This window comes from Mycteria americana, chromosome 1 (genome assembly GCF_035582795.1).
Source record: "Mycteria americana isolate JAX WOST 10 ecotype Jacksonville Zoo and Gardens chromosome 1, USCA_MyAme_1.0, whole genome shotgun sequence".
NCBI classification, from domain to species: Eukaryota; Metazoa; Chordata; class Aves; order Ciconiiformes; family Ciconiidae; genus Mycteria; species Mycteria americana.
The window spans coordinates 218749120-218764205 of NC_134365.1; the positions used below are offsets into that span (position 1 = coordinate 218749120).

The 15086-nt window shown below is 40.5% G+C and overlaps 1 protein-coding gene across 2 annotated transcripts in view; it reads left to right on the forward strand.

The window, feature by feature from the left end:
• Window positions 1-15086, forward strand: part of INTS4 (integrator complex subunit 4) — a 37512-nt gene that overhangs the window by 1623 nt on the left and 20803 nt on the right. For both annotated transcript variants that reach the window (XM_075491227.1, XM_075491228.1), the window contains exons 3-11: window positions 1931-2048; window positions 4622-4728; window positions 4938-5123; window positions 6802-6852; window positions 7490-7578; window positions 7846-7966; window positions 8473-8544; window positions 9566-9740; window positions 12537-12742. In XM_075491227.1, the coding sequence (XP_075347342.1) occupies window positions 1931-2048; window positions 4622-4728; window positions 4938-5123; window positions 6802-6852; window positions 7490-7578; window positions 7846-7966; window positions 8473-8544; window positions 9566-9740; window positions 12537-12742 (1125 nt within the window). The remainder of the gene's footprint in view (window positions 1-1930; window positions 2049-4621; window positions 4729-4937; window positions 5124-6801; window positions 6853-7489; window positions 7579-7845; window positions 7967-8472; window positions 8545-9565; window positions 9741-12536; window positions 12743-15086) is intronic.

The following is a 15086-nucleotide window of genomic DNA, read 5'->3' on the forward strand; positions in this document are numbered from 1 at the left end:
GTGGTGGTTTTTGGTTTTGTTTTTGTTTTTTTTACAATTGAGTCTATTTTGTTTTGAACTTACACTAAAACTCTCAGCTGCATTTTATCTGTTTCTGTACTCTACCTGCTTTGGTTTGTGTGTTGAGACTCTTCTACTTTTACTTTTTTTTTTTTTTTTTTTTTTAATGGGAACTTACTTTCATTATTGGACTAGTCCCCACTCAAGAGTGCTTACAGCTTAAGGAACTTAACCTGGTGTAGTTCCATAGCTTTCTATGAAGAAAACTGTGATTCCTGATCAAATAACACAAGTTATTTGGTGTTTGAAATTTGTGTTGTACCCTGTATTAGGAGAGAGACTCTTAAATCTACAGATGAGGTCACGTTTTCAGTGCACAGCCTGTTACAGAAACCAGCTTTCAAAAAGCTACAGGACTGCAAAGCACTGTAGCAGCAGGGGGGGGCAGGATACTGTGAGCTGGTGTTGCTGTCAGCAATGGTGTGTCCTCAAACAGTGGCCTGAGGTGATTCTGGAGGTCCCTGACTTCTGAGGGTGGTCGGGATGAGGGGTTAGAGGCACCTTCACTTGTTGGTGTTTTGGTCGTGGAGATGGTGATCAGACCTGTAAACTAGAAAGATAAGCTTCTCTAATTTCCTGCTCATGAACCATTAGAAGGAGGGAGAAAATGCCCTCTGGAGTGGGAGGCTGCTTGTAACTTGGTAATGAAGGCATTACAGACATTATTCATAAGGCTTTAAAAAATGCCTTTATAAGTGTCCTTTTTGAAATCATTGATTTCATCTGTATTTGTGGAGAGGGTTGTCGTTTTGTTAAAAGAATGTGAGTAAACTTCAAATGTGTTACATTGTGGAAATCCATGCATGCTACCACTGATGTGAGTAGTCCAATGACAGTAACTGTGGTTCACACACATAATTTTGGCCCTGAAAAAGACAGTGCTTCTCGGCTCAGTTGAGAAAGAGATTACTCCCATGGGTATCACATTTGTCACTTGGGGGGGTGTGTGTGTGTGTGTGTGTGTGACACTGACGTCTGTCCTAAACACTGTTGAAATACGTAAAAGTTGTAACTGTAATATTTCTGCAGCTACTGAAAGATGTAATATTTGTAATATTTCTGCACCTCTGTGTTCAGCGTTGCACAATTGCTTGGTAAGATCTAAGTATGAAATCCAGACTTCTTTCTGCCCTGTACTGGATATCCTTGGCAATATGATGAAAAAGAGAGCTTCCAGTTACGACCAGAGGTCTTGTGTGCACAAGTCTGTAGAAACTCAAAGTAATAACTTTGAAATGCATGAACTTTTAAAATGAATTTAAAATGAATACTAATTTGTGAAGCTTATTTCTGTAATTATCACCTGTGACAGCTTTTGCTGTTGCTTACAGGAGCAGATGTATGCAGCTAACATGTGCTTCTATTATTTTTTTTACCTTGCTGTGTTGGGTTTTTTCTTTTGAAAAAGATTGGCAGGATTCCTCCCCACGGTTAAGAGAAACAGTTGTTTTCTGTAGCCCACATACCTTGCTGCTTAGCAGAGGTCGAGAGACCATCAGTCTCAGTTCATCTTCTAAAATCCTCCCATTTGTTCATTGAAAACTCGCAAAGATATTAACATTATTAACACTGAATTTTCCAGCATCTTGAAAACCTGATTTATTTAAACTTTAAATTTTCAAACAGTGTGAAGGTAATCTTGAGGAATTATGAGTAAAAGAATCATTTTGAAGTGTACTGGAAACGGCCACGTAAACATTCTGGTATGGTTAATTCTGCGTGGGGTGTGCTGTGGACGTATGGAGGAGGAAGTAGCCTGACAGTAAAATTCAGACCCTTGTGCTGAATTGTATATTGGTCCTGCCTGTATGTAGTGTTGTAAGCTCTTCAAACTGGAAAATGAATGAGGGCGTCTGCTGTTTCCTTCCAGGAGAACGATGCCTCTGTAAGACTGAAGATTGCTTCCTTGCTGGGCTTGTTATCGAAGACTGCAGGATTTTCCCCAGATTGCATTATGGATGATGCCATTAACACGCTTCAAAATGAGAGTAAGTCTCACTTTTCAGGTGGTGCTTGAGACGAAGCCAGAATCACGTAGTCTTTAAGCATTTAGGACAGTGGCAAGGCCTTTACATCTGAAGTGTATACGTGGGAATTGTTGCTCAGAGTATTTATTTTCTGCTTTTGTGAATGGTTGCAGACAATACCATGTTCTGAGGAGGAGAAAATGTTCTTCAGACCTGCCTGCTGTATACCTTTGTTTTAAGGGAGTGCAAAGTTTGCTTTTGCATCTCCGTGTGAGAGCCGTTCCTTCTGAAGTGCTTGGTTCTAGAGAACAGTCTTGGTTAAAGTGGAATCTTGTTTGAAGAGGAGGTTTTTTTCTTACCATGCTGCAGGCTAGCTCATCAGAGCTAATGCAAGAAGGCATTAGTTTATCACCATTGGATTTGTAATAGACAGTAAAATATAGGTTGTCCTGATTGTGGCTTCATTAAAGTCCATTTTTTATTTCCTGTGTTATATTCACAGTTTGTATGTGCTTTACTTGATGCAGTTTAATTTTATTTTAATATCATTTATAGAGTCAAATAATGGTTTGGGTTGGAAGGGACCTTTAAAGGTCATCTAGTCCAACCCCCTGTGCTGTGGGCAGGGACATCTTCAACTAGATGAGGTTGATTAGAGCCCTGTCCAACCTGACCTTGAATGTTTCCAGGAATGGGGCATGTACTACCTCTCTGGGCAACTTATGCTGGTGTTTCACCACCCTTATCATAAAAAATTTCTTCCTTATCTAAACCTACCCTCTTTCAGTTTAAAACCATTACCCCTTGTCCTGTCCCTACAGGTCCTGGTAATAAATCTCTCTCCATCTTTCTTATAAGCCCCCTTTATATATTGAAAGGATGCAATAAACTCTCTCCAGAGCCTTTTCTTCTCCAGGCTGAACAACCCCAACTCTCTCAGCCTTTCTCCATAGGAGAGGTGTTCCATCCCTCTGACCATTTTTGTGGCCTCCTCTAGACCCGCTCCAACAGCTCCATGTCTTTCCTGTGCTGAGGACCCCAGAGCTGGACGCAGCACTGCAGGGGGGGGTCTCACCAGATGTCGTGGTTTAGCCCCAGCCGGCAACTAAGCACCACGCAGCCGCTCGCTCACTCCCCCCCCCCGATGGGATGGGGGAGAGAATCGGAAGAGCAAAAGTAAGAAAACTTGAGGGTTGAGATAAAAACAGTTTAATAGGGAAAGCAAAAGCCACGCACGCAAGCAAAGCAAAGCAAGGAATTCATTCACTACTTCCCATGGTCAGGCAGGTGTTCAGCCATCTCCAGGAAAGCAGGGCTCCATCACGCGTAATGGTTACTTGGGAAGACAAACGCCATCACTCCAATGTCCCCCCTTCCTTCTTCTTCCCCAGCTTTATATACTGAGCATGACGTCATATGGTATGGAATAGCCCTTTGGTCAGTTTGGATCAACAATCCTGGCTGTGTCCCCTCCCAGCTTCTTCTGCACCTGGCAGAGCACGGGAAGCTGAAAAGTCCTTGACTAGTACAGCAGCAACTAAAACATCTCTGTATTATCAACACTGTCTTCAGCACAAATCCAAAACATAGCCCCATACCAGCCACTACGAAGAAAATTAACTCTATCTCAACTGAAACCAGGACACCAGAGCAGAGTAGAGGGGCAGAATCACCTTCCTTGACGGGCTGGCCACACTTCTTTTGTGAAGAAAGGCCCAGGATACGGTTGGCTTTCTGGGCTGCGAGTGCACATTGCTGGCTCGTGTCCAGCTTTTCATCCACCAGTACCCCCAAGTCCTTCTCCGCAGGGCTGCTCTCAGTCCCTTCATCCCCCAGTCTGTGTGGATACTGGGGGTTGCCCTGACCCATGTGCAGGACCTTGCACTTGGCCTTGTTGAACTTCATGAGGTTTGCATGGGCCCACTTCTCAAGCCTGTCAGGGTGTCTCTGGATGGCATCCTGTCCCTCGGCCATGTCAACCGCACCACTCAGCTTGGTGTCATCCACAAATTTGCTGAGGGTGTGCTCGATCCCCCTGTCCATGTCATTGATGAAGATATTAAACAGTATCGGTCCTAGTATGGACCCTTGAGGGACACCCCTTGCCACTGGTTTCCACTTGGACACTTGAGCTGTTCACTAACTCATTGGACATGGCCATCCTGCTAATTGCTTATCCAGCTAACGGTCCATCCGTCAAACCCATATCTGTCCAATTTAGAGCTAAGAATGTTGTGGTGGTCCAGGTGAACAGCAGGCTAAATATGAGTGAGCAGTGAAGGCCTACTGCGTACCAGGCTGTATCAACAGGAGTGTAGCCAGCAGATCAAGGGAGAGGATTATTCCCTTTTACTCAGCACTGGTTAGACCACATCTGGAATACTGCATCCAGTTTGGGCTCCCCAGTGCCAGATAAGCGTTGGTAAAGTTGAGTGAGTTATGCAGATGGCCACCATGGTGGCTGGGGGATGGAGTACGTGATGTGCAAGGAGAAGGCTTCAGGAGGACCTTCCAACCGAAATGATTCTGTGATTCTGTAGCTGGTGAGGAGCTCAGTAAAGAGGTACGTAGCCTTTCACTGTTTTGTTTTGCAGAGTCTCACCAAGTCCTTGCTCAGCTGCTGGACACCCTATTGGTGATTGGCACAAAACTCACAGAGAATCCGTCTGTCAGGATGAGGCTGGTAGAGGTAGCCTGCAAGGTAAGGCAGCCTCCCTGGGGCAGGAAACTTATCACTGCCACAGGAAAAAAAAATGTAGTCAGTGTTTAAATTATTTTCATTTTTCTCAACAAACTGTTACAATACTAATATTTTTTAACTGCTAGGAATCTTGGTACGATTAGTTGTTTCGAAGGGGTGAAAGAACAGTAAGAATTCAGTTACGTCTGTTGTTCTCTTCCGTTCCACAGCATCTGACAGATTCTTCTCATGGTGTAAGAAATAAGTGTCTTCAGTTAATTGGCTGTCTTGGACCAGTAGAAAAAGGTGTTGCAAAAGAAGTTGAAAGCCAGGCTGCCAAAGATGTCCAGAAGATAATAGGAGATCATTTTAATGACCAGGACCCTCGTGTTAGGACAGCAGCTATAAAAGCCATGGTAAGGATTGCTGGTACAGTGTAATAAATTGGGGGTTATATAAGGAAGCTGGTAAGGGGTTGAAAACTAATCCAAAGAGGTTTGGATTAGAGATTATTTAATTAACTTTGTAAAAGTCCATTTAGCATGTCAAAATTACCAGGAAAAATAAGCTAAGTTGTGAAATATAAGAGTAATGTGAGATCTCAAAGGGCATTTTAGTGATTCATAAAAATTTCTGTTTCAGCTATAGCTGAAGAAGCTTTTTAATTTGTTGACTTTTTTGAGTGTATGTAGGTTCTTTCTTTTACTGAGAAACCTGTATTTCTTGATTTAGCATTGGTTACCACAATTTCAGTAAGCCACTAGTACTCCAACACACAGTAGAAAGCTGCTTATGACAGGAAACCTGTGTGATAAGTCCAGAAAGAATTTTGTTTGTTTGTTTTTAAACAACATTTATATTTTGCCCCATGGTCATGCCCCATTAGCATTCCCTAACTGTTTATGAGGTTAACTGGTTATGAGGTTAACTGGTTTTCGTGCAGGCTGGAGCGTGGGGGCCCTTCAGAAGTTTTTAGCTTTGCAGAAATGCAAGCAAAGACCGTGCGCTTGAGAATTTTGCTTGTGAGTATATATAGAAGTTCCACTGTTGCCCTTTAAAGTTTATAACGATATCCCATCTCACCTGATGGTGAATAAGGGTATTTGAATTAATGATATCAAACTCCAAAGAAAGAAGCAGGATGCATTTGAGATCAGATTGCGCTTGAATCTGTCGGGGATCTCCCTCTGCTGGAGGTTGCACTCATCCTTCTTTTTCATTCCAGTCTGGGGGTTTTGGTACAAGTTTTTTTTAAAGTCATTTGAGTGACTTTTACAATGGCATTCAACCAAATCCGTAGCAAAATTTATGACCTTGAATTTATAATTACAGCATGAAGTCAACTGTCTTTCTGCCGTTTGAAGCACGGAAGCATCCTGAATGAATTCAGGGTCACTAACCGCTTCTAGGGTTCTTGATCATGGTTTTCCTTGCTACTGTGTGTGGGTCTTTGGGGTTTTTTTGGTTGTGGGTGGTTTTTTTCCCTTCAGTTTTGTCACTGGCATGTTTTACTTTGAAGAAGTGGATACAGAAAAGCAACTGTTTGCTTTCTTGTTGACAATATTCAACCAAACATTATCCCTTTGTTTCTAAGTCAGATTCCTGATACCGCTTTATTCCAGATAGAAACAATGTTTAGTAGGACAGTTTTTGCTGTTCCTCTGGTTTGGTAACTGAAAAGGTTTACAGGGCATGAAAATTCATTGGCAATGCTACTTTTTGGGCGCATGTTTCAGGAGTGGTAGTAAACCAATTATTTTGAAGATACCTATGTCTATTGTAATTGTGGTTTAATATGGCTAACACTAAACAATTGTTTGAAGGTTGGGAGAAGGGACAGACTGTGTATTTATATAAATTGTGTTTTCCTAATCAATCAAAGTATGAATGGCTATGAAGTTTAAAAAAAGTATACTGAAGTCAAGATTATTATTTAAAATACTTACGGCCAAGATAATAAAATATTTTAATTATAGCAGCAATCAAGAAATGCAAACAACTGAGTTTACTCGGAGCAGAAAAAACAGTGGTGAAAACTTAGTCTGTGTCACTTAAACCTATAGTTATACTTCCTTGTGTTTTTTCTTTCCGTAGCTGCAGCTTCATGAAAGAGGATTAAAATTACAGCAGGCTATTTACAGTCAGGTAAAACCTTGTATTAATTTGTATTTATTTTGTAGTTGTTTGCATATCTTGCTTTTTAGATTCTGTGGCAGTGTGCTTTGAGAGGAGGAGGGCATTGAACAGAGGTGGAGTATTTTGCACTTAGGTCGCCTATATTCCTTATTGCCTTGTCGCAGTGGAAATAAAAATCTGTTTTGCATCTCGTGCTTAAACGCACTGAGCATATGCTTTGATTGGAGTATATTGTTTATTGGGGGAGATAGTCATGGGAAGGGCAAGGCATTATGTAATTATTACTGTCATCTGGCAATCTCAAAGTCTTAAACCCTTGTTCATTGGAGAGTATATGTTAAGCCTACATTTGTTATGTCAATAAGGTTGTGCAGCTGAAGCCTGTATCAAATTAGTTCTACTACAGATTCACATTTCGTGCTTCCTGCATAGTACAGGCAATTCTGGAGTTTTACAGCATGTGCCTGATTGACTTTATTAGGACTAGTCTACCGAATCAAACTTGGACATACTAGGGAGTAGAAAGGAAGACTGAATTTTATAATCTGCCCTGATTCATGGTAAGGATACTAATTGCACTGTGGGAGGTGAATGACAGCTCAGGTGGAGATGTTTCAGGTATATCGGACTGTGGATCTTCTTTCAGGCCTGCAAGCTGTTGGCAGATGATTATGAGCAAGTGCGCAGTGCTGCGGTTCAGCTAATTTGGGTCCTCAGTCAACTTTACCCTGAAAGGTATGTGCTGTATGCAAAGTGGCTCAAAGTATTGGCACAGTAACCATCCTAATCCTGCGAGTTTTGTGCCAGTAAGTCTCAGGAGTAGCTGTTAGAAAACTGATGCGTACAAATTGCTGATACCTGATAAGAATGCACTGATCCGGGTGAAGTTTTGGTTCTTGATATTTGTTGCCCATCCATAGGAATTCAGCACAGTTGTTTCTTCCTTGATGCTATCCAGCATGGCATAAGATCAGCATACTGATTTATCTTTCTCTATGTCAGCATCGTCCCGATTCCTTCTTCTAATGAAGAAATTCGCTTGGTTGATGATGCATTTGGAAAAATTTGTCATATGGTTAGCGATGGTTCCTGGGTTGTTAGAGTACAAGCTGCTAAGTTATTGGTAAGTTGCATTCTTCTCTTCTTTATCTGAAAATAGTTCATCTTATGTTACTTTACTTTTCACATATATTTGAAAAGGAATGGGAGGATGTTTAAAAACTGTATAGGTAAGTTTCTACCAAAATTCCGAGAAGAAAGAAATGAGAGAGGTTGAGGAAACCCAGAAGTTTCTCAGCTGAACTCTGCAGTGATTCTTTTCTTGACAGTAGAGGGTTGGGTATCCAACCAAGTACTTGTCGTAATTCCCTCCCCGTACTTCTCCAGCACAGGACATGTAAACCACCTGAACTTAAGAACAACTGTATTAACCTCAGTGGGAAAATAAGATATTCTGACTGTCTTAAGTAAACTTCTTTAGACTCTGACATATGGTAGTGTCAAGCATTGTATAAAGCTATTAGAATGAGTGGATAAGATTGGACGCTGTGTTAGGATAAATCAGGAAATTATATGGTGTAATATGGAATAATCCTATTTCTTCCTTTTGATTTTTGTTTTTCTCTTTAGGGTTCTATGCAACAAGTTAGCTCCCATTTCTTAGAGCAGACCCTTGACAAGAAGCTCATGTCAGATCTGAGGGTATGTAAATGTTTGGGTTTGTTTTTACTGTGTGTAGTGTACTACCATCGCACAACAGGTACATTAATGTTGAGTGTGTTTGTTTACCATGTCCTTGCCTCAGGGCTGCTGAGAGTTAATTGATGATGACAGGTTTTCTTTTAGATTAAAGTCAATGAAGCAATTGCTAGTTGTAGATTTCATTAGCTGAGCGTGTAATAAACAGCTCTAGGCGATTCAGGTTTCGCAGATGGGAGGTAAACATTTGTGTTCTTCTGACAGCCTTTGTGCACGGAAAGATTGCATCCTAGTTTTAGGAGCAAGCTTACGGAAAATTCCTGCAAGATCCGACCAGTAGACCTAGACATTTCAAGAGACGCGAGTAGCTAGAGGCTGGGACCCCTGAACCCTATGAGAAAAACTTTTCAATAAAATGCCTTCCTTAAGCAAGTCGCTCGAGGTATTGCGTTCAGTTTTTCTGTCTACAAAAGAACGATGAAGCTAGAGCTGCTAGTTTTTGTGGGCTGCTTTGTAAAGTCCATTAAAGAAAGTGCTGCACAACTTTCTTTACAGTGTGTGGGGAAAGGAGATGGACTAGTGAGCATGTGGAATGAATATTGTGTTTTACACATTGCTGAACATTGTATAGTATCGATAGTCATTACAGTATTTAATGGCAGTTTAACAAGTTGAACTGTGCAGTGATAGCATCTGTTTTTGCAGGTCAGTTCTTGGATATTTAACTAGAAGGGCCTTTGCTCTGACCCAGTTTGGCTGGTCTTATAATGGATGTCTAAGAACATATTAATTAAAATGTATTAGTTGTTATCCTTTCCCAACATCAAAAGTACAAAGAGTTACTGGCAATTAGAAATATTCATAGAAGAGAAGGTATTATTTGCTTTTCTTAGCATTTGCCTGTCTCTGTCAATGTCTAAGCCTCTAGATACGTCTATTTTCAAATCAAATAAAGCCATTTAATATTTTGTTTGGTCATCTTTAAAGTTTACCATGGTTGTAACTGAAAAACTTGTTTGGACAGAGGAAACGCACTGCGCATGAACGAGCCAAAGAACTCTACAGTTCTGGGGAGTTTTCAAGTGGCAGAAAGTGGGGAGATGATGCTCCCAAAGAAGAAATTGATACAGGTGCTGTAAACTTGATTGAATCAGGAGCTTGTGGGGCTTTTGTTCATGGCCTGGAGGACGAGATGTATGGTAAGTGTTAACTTATTATGGAATGACTTAAGGAGGGGACGTATGCTGGCTAAAAACCTTTGTCTTTTGGGGTTTTTTTTGGCCAAAATAGATCACTTGGCTATTGTGGTTTGTTTTTTTTTTTTTTTTTTTTTTTAACGAATCGTGGACTTCAGGGTGGTGGGTTTTTATTCCATTGTGATCTCTGATACGGCATTTGTTTCAAAGATGCTATAGTGTTTCACAGAATTTTGGATAGAAATGTTTCATTGAGTACCCAAGACCAAATATCTTCCTATAAACTGTAAAGTTTTAGTAAGATATCTGGTAAGAAGTGGTTGCTTATGTTATTCAGAAACCCACTAGGATTCTTTTTTTTTTTTTTTAATTGACTTAAATTTAACAGTTGCATGTGGCTCTAAATTGCAACATTAGTTGCTGCTGTTTGAAATTTGTGTTTTCTCTGCAAGAAGGAAAAACAAATTTTATATAACTTGTTTAAAATATGGCACTACAAGGAACCTGTGTCCATGGAGCCCAGTAATAATTCATTTTGTAAACATAGCATCTTCCATCCTAACGAAGGTTAGAACTAGTGGAGACAAACTCACAATTTTTTCAAAATATTTCAGAATCCACCAGCTCCAACAAACAGAAGTTTTCTTTTAAATTTCAAACCAGTTTTTTCCATAGCCAATTTATAGCCGTTTGTTCTTAGCTAGTGGTAGGTGGATTAAATAGTTGCTGCTTCTCTCGAGGATTGGCTTCCCTAATGAATTAATAGACAGCTTTCATTTTAGGCTAGGCTCTTTTTAGTCTCTGCTGCTACAGAAGCTTTCCTCTTGGCCAGCTAGAATGCGTTATTCTTGAAAACTGGTGACTAGATCTGTATGTTTTCAGGTACTTAAATTTCAGGTGAGGTCTTGCTTACATCTTTAGCAATGTTATCGATAATTCTTTTTCTTTAATGGAAATACCTGTGTTCTAAGATCACATTTACCTGTTCCACAGTGCTATTGTTTTGGTCTCTTGAGGTCTTGCTATGATGGATTTGGAGGCTGTAGCCTCTTTCCAGCAGGTTAGATCTGATCTGTTCTTCTAAGCAGGGTGAATTATGATTGTCCAACTGGAACACAGGCATTCTTGAGCTCCTGATGTTGGCTGTAGCATTGACAGTGCTGATGGCCTCAGGAAAGTCTGTGTGCTACCCTTTCCAGCCCAACTTTCCCATGGATAAAGTGAAGATTTGTATTTCTTAAGGCTATTGAGAACAGCTGGTCTTTGCATAGAACCGTGAAAATGCCGAGCTCTGAATGTTATTCCTGAATTTGCTTTTAATGTTACTGGAAGGACAAGGCTAAATTAGAAAGTACAAAACCACCATAACAAAAATATTGCTGTAGATGGTTTGTAAAAGTTGGTTTATTGTTCCGTGACTCCTGCAAATAAAAGCATGTTTTCCCAATAGCTAAACTTTCTGCAGCTTGACAATGCAACTTGGTTTTTTTTCTCACTAACAGTAAAAAATTTTTCACTGCCTCAGTCTATTGACCTGTGAAACATGTTCTTCAGCATCTTGTGCCATAGGTCTTGTGGCAGTGTGGTGCTATTGGGGCATGTCGATAAAACGGACAGATGTGGAATGTAGACAGATCTTTAAATAATGTAGACCTCTCTTCTCCCACTGCAGCATTTTTTAAATACTGCTAAGCTCTCTTCTTCCTTACTGATAGCACTGCTTCATTTCTTGAATTCCATGTTGTAACTTAAATCTAAATTAGTGTGTCAGCTTAGGAAAGCAATATTGGCAAAATGTTTTTCTTCTCTAATACCTTGGTCTTAATGACCGCGGAGGCTCGTAATTGTGACAAAAGCTTTGTTACTGAGTAAGCAGGGGTCTTGCTGTGTGTGCATTTTTCTACTTAATCAGAATCATCAGGAATCAAATATGTTCTTTAAGAACAATAGGCCTAAAAGCTACACACAAGTTTAAGTAAATGTTTTCAAGATGAGCTAATTTGAATGAAAAATAAAAGTATGTTTAAAACAATAATGTTTGCAAGACATCAGATTAATTCTTATTTATGTGTGGGGATCATAAAAATGTTATGGAAGCTAGCGAGGATGGCTGCAGGGAAGAGAATCTCATCTCCGCATAAGCTTGTTATATTTGGGTATTCTTGAAATTCCTGCTATATTTCACAGCATGAATATACTCTGGACACCTTTTGATGCTTTTTTTTTGCTTAAATTCTGAGTAATTTTAATAATTATGTGGCACCTTTTTCCTTTCTTTTGAGGAATCTAAAGTCACGAAGCAGAGGAATTTAATTCTGTTTACTGTCGAAATGCTGATACTCTAGGGCTTTTCAGCAATTCATAAAGTGCTACATAGCAAGTTAAAAATGCAATAAATGCTCTGAGCAATTAAAATGTCAGGAAGAGTAAAACAAGTAGAGTTTAATTATCTAAATTAGTTTGCTTAAGATACCAGGGTTATAGCTACACTTGCAAAATGCGCTATGAAATACGTAGTATTTATTGCTGGATGGGAGACCTATTTTTCACCTGCAAGTCCCTCTGCAGATGCTTACGACAGCAGCACGCGCTGTATTAGAGGTGAGGCTTTTGATTTGAAGACTTGCCTGTGAAAAGGGCCCCAGTGGCATGGGTCCTTGCTTAGTCTCCATCGTCCTCACGGTTACCTTAGCATCTCCTGTCCTTAGCCCAGTCCTTGAATTATGTGAGGCCTGGCTGTTGGGTGGTACATCTTTTTAAACAGCACTAACAATTAATTCAAACCCTCTCTTTTAATAGAGGTTCGGATCGCTGCAGTTGAAGCCCTCTGTATGTTGGCTCAGTCCTCGCCTTCTTTTGCGGAGAAATGCCTGGATTTTTTGGTTGACATGTTTAATGATGAAATTGAGGAGGTGAGATTGCAGTCAATACACACAATGAGAAAAATTTCCAACAACATCACGCTGCGGGAAGACCAGCTGGATACTGTGTTAGCTGTCTTGGAGGTAAGAAATTCCTGAGGAGGGAAAAAATTGCATTCCTGCTTTCTTTGAGGTGTTATAATTATATAAAGCTAATCAGCTTCCTTCTTCTGAGCTGAAGCTGTCCACCTTTTGGTGGTTGTTCTTTTTTTCCCTCTCCTTTGAACACCCCCGAAGGCTACTAAGGTCTAGTAGCTTGTAATCTCCAGGACAATAGAATACTTTTGAAATAGATGAATTTCAGATAAAAACTCTTCCGTTGATCACCGTGCTGTTGCTTCATGTGTGTTTCCTTCTGTCCTGTTTTGTGGTCCAGCACTCTGCACCACATATAGCAGGAATTTGAAGAATACCCAAATATAACAAGCTTACGTGGAGATGAGATTCTCAAACAGAAAGAAAACTTCATTTTCTTTGTTTCCTTTGTTCAGCTGCTTTGGCTACACCTTTGCTCACCAAGCAGACAGGGCACAGGCCTGAGATCTCTCTTCTGACTGTTCAGAGGGTTTGTTAGCGTGCTCTGCAATACAGATTTGGCCTTTCCCAGCCAGTCAGTGCTCAGCCAGGATCCAGGGGACAGCATGAGTCAGCTGCTGTTCCTGGTTGATGGCTTTGATCCAGGAAGAGATTTTGTCTGTCCCAAACTGCTTCCCCTCAGACCTGATTTATTTGCTGAGCTATGGCCCCTGAGGCATGTTTTTTTTGATTCTGCTGCATGCAGTAGGCAAGTTGCTGCTTCTTCTGGGTAGTCTCCCAGCCTCGGGCAGTGCTGCAGATCTGCTATTTCTGTCTTTTCACCTGCTGTTTGCTGGACCCAGGACAACAGTGGCTTCTTTCAGTTGTGCCCCAGGAAGAAGCAAACTAAGTAACCTATTTTATCAGTCTAACAAATGCTGTGGAATATGATCTGAATTTGCAAATGCAGCAATGAGTTTTAGACGCCTCAAATTTTTATGTAGTTGATTTACACTCCAAGCTGGGGACTTGTGTATCAAGGTATAAAAATATCCTAGTTAGACTGGGGTTCTGTCTTACACTTCTGTGCTGACTTATGTATGATAAATCATACATGTATTATGGTTTATATTATCATAATTATTATCAGGTATTAGGATAGCTAAAGTGTGAGAATGATTAACATTTTAATGGGTTTGTCTGATTCTGAAAGGTGCTTGCTTGCTTTCTGTAAAATCTATCTTCCAGTACCAAAATAAAGGATTTGGAAAAATATCATTAACTTTGGTGCCTAAATTTGTTCTGAGAGTGTAAATATGGGACAGTTGGGGATGGGGTAACTTCTGTTTTCACTCCGCTGCTTTGACTTTATCTGAATAACTCTACCAGCTATTTCTTGCTTTTCTGATCAAGCTTTGGATTCTGCTTTCCCTGTTGTCCTTGATCTCAGTTTCTGTTGAGTTATGCTCCTCTCTGTCCCCTTAGTCTTCTACCTTGCTTGTCTCCGTACTGCCCTTCCAGTGTTCCATGCAACTCACCTGGCGTATTTTATCTCCATGGTCACTTCATTCCAGTCCTTAGAGTACATCTTCTCTTTTGGCCATAGTCTGCCTTCCACCACCAAAAAAGGAACGGCTGAGCAGCCCTGCTGCGCTTTTCTCCTTTAATCATTTGCATGTGTTGGCCGTCATTTAAGAGCCTTTACAAGAGGACTGCTCTTTCTTCTTTTGTGTAAGACAGTGATGAATGAGCTGTTGATACTTAGCAAATTATAATTTAAAAAAAAAAAAATCCACCATTGAAATGCATCCAGTTCTTGTATCCTGTCAAATTTTCACACTCTGTCCAGCAGTGCCACACAAGTGCTCATAGCAAGGAAGTATGATACATTGATACGGAACAGCTAGGTATTTTTTGGCAGAAGGAATGTAATTAATCAAGCTGGAGTTCAGCCACAGCACTTCTAAAAATACTGTTCGGAGATTGCATAAGCTCCTCTGTACAACGTCACCCTGGCCTAAAAAATAAAATGGGTGCAGTGTGACTTTAGAAGTGGTACATTAGGGATCCCATGCGATCATAACAAAGTTCCTGACCGAACTTGTGTGGGTTTTGTGTTTTTTTTTTTTTTTTTTTTTTTAATTGTCCATCTATAAACCTGTAGTTAGGTCAAGTTCCTTTAACAGTGCTGATCTATAGGATAATCTAGTCCATCCAACCATTGACATGTCCTCAACGCTTACGCAAACTCCCTGGAGGTTAAAGGCTTGTGGCATTGAGCTGCAGCTGTTGAATGATAAAAGGCTTCTCTGAAGACGGTAAAACAATCTTTGGTGATTGTTTTGCTGAGTTACCCAGCACTTTCCTTTTCTGTTATTGCCTATGCTTAAGGATACAACATCACCCAAACCAA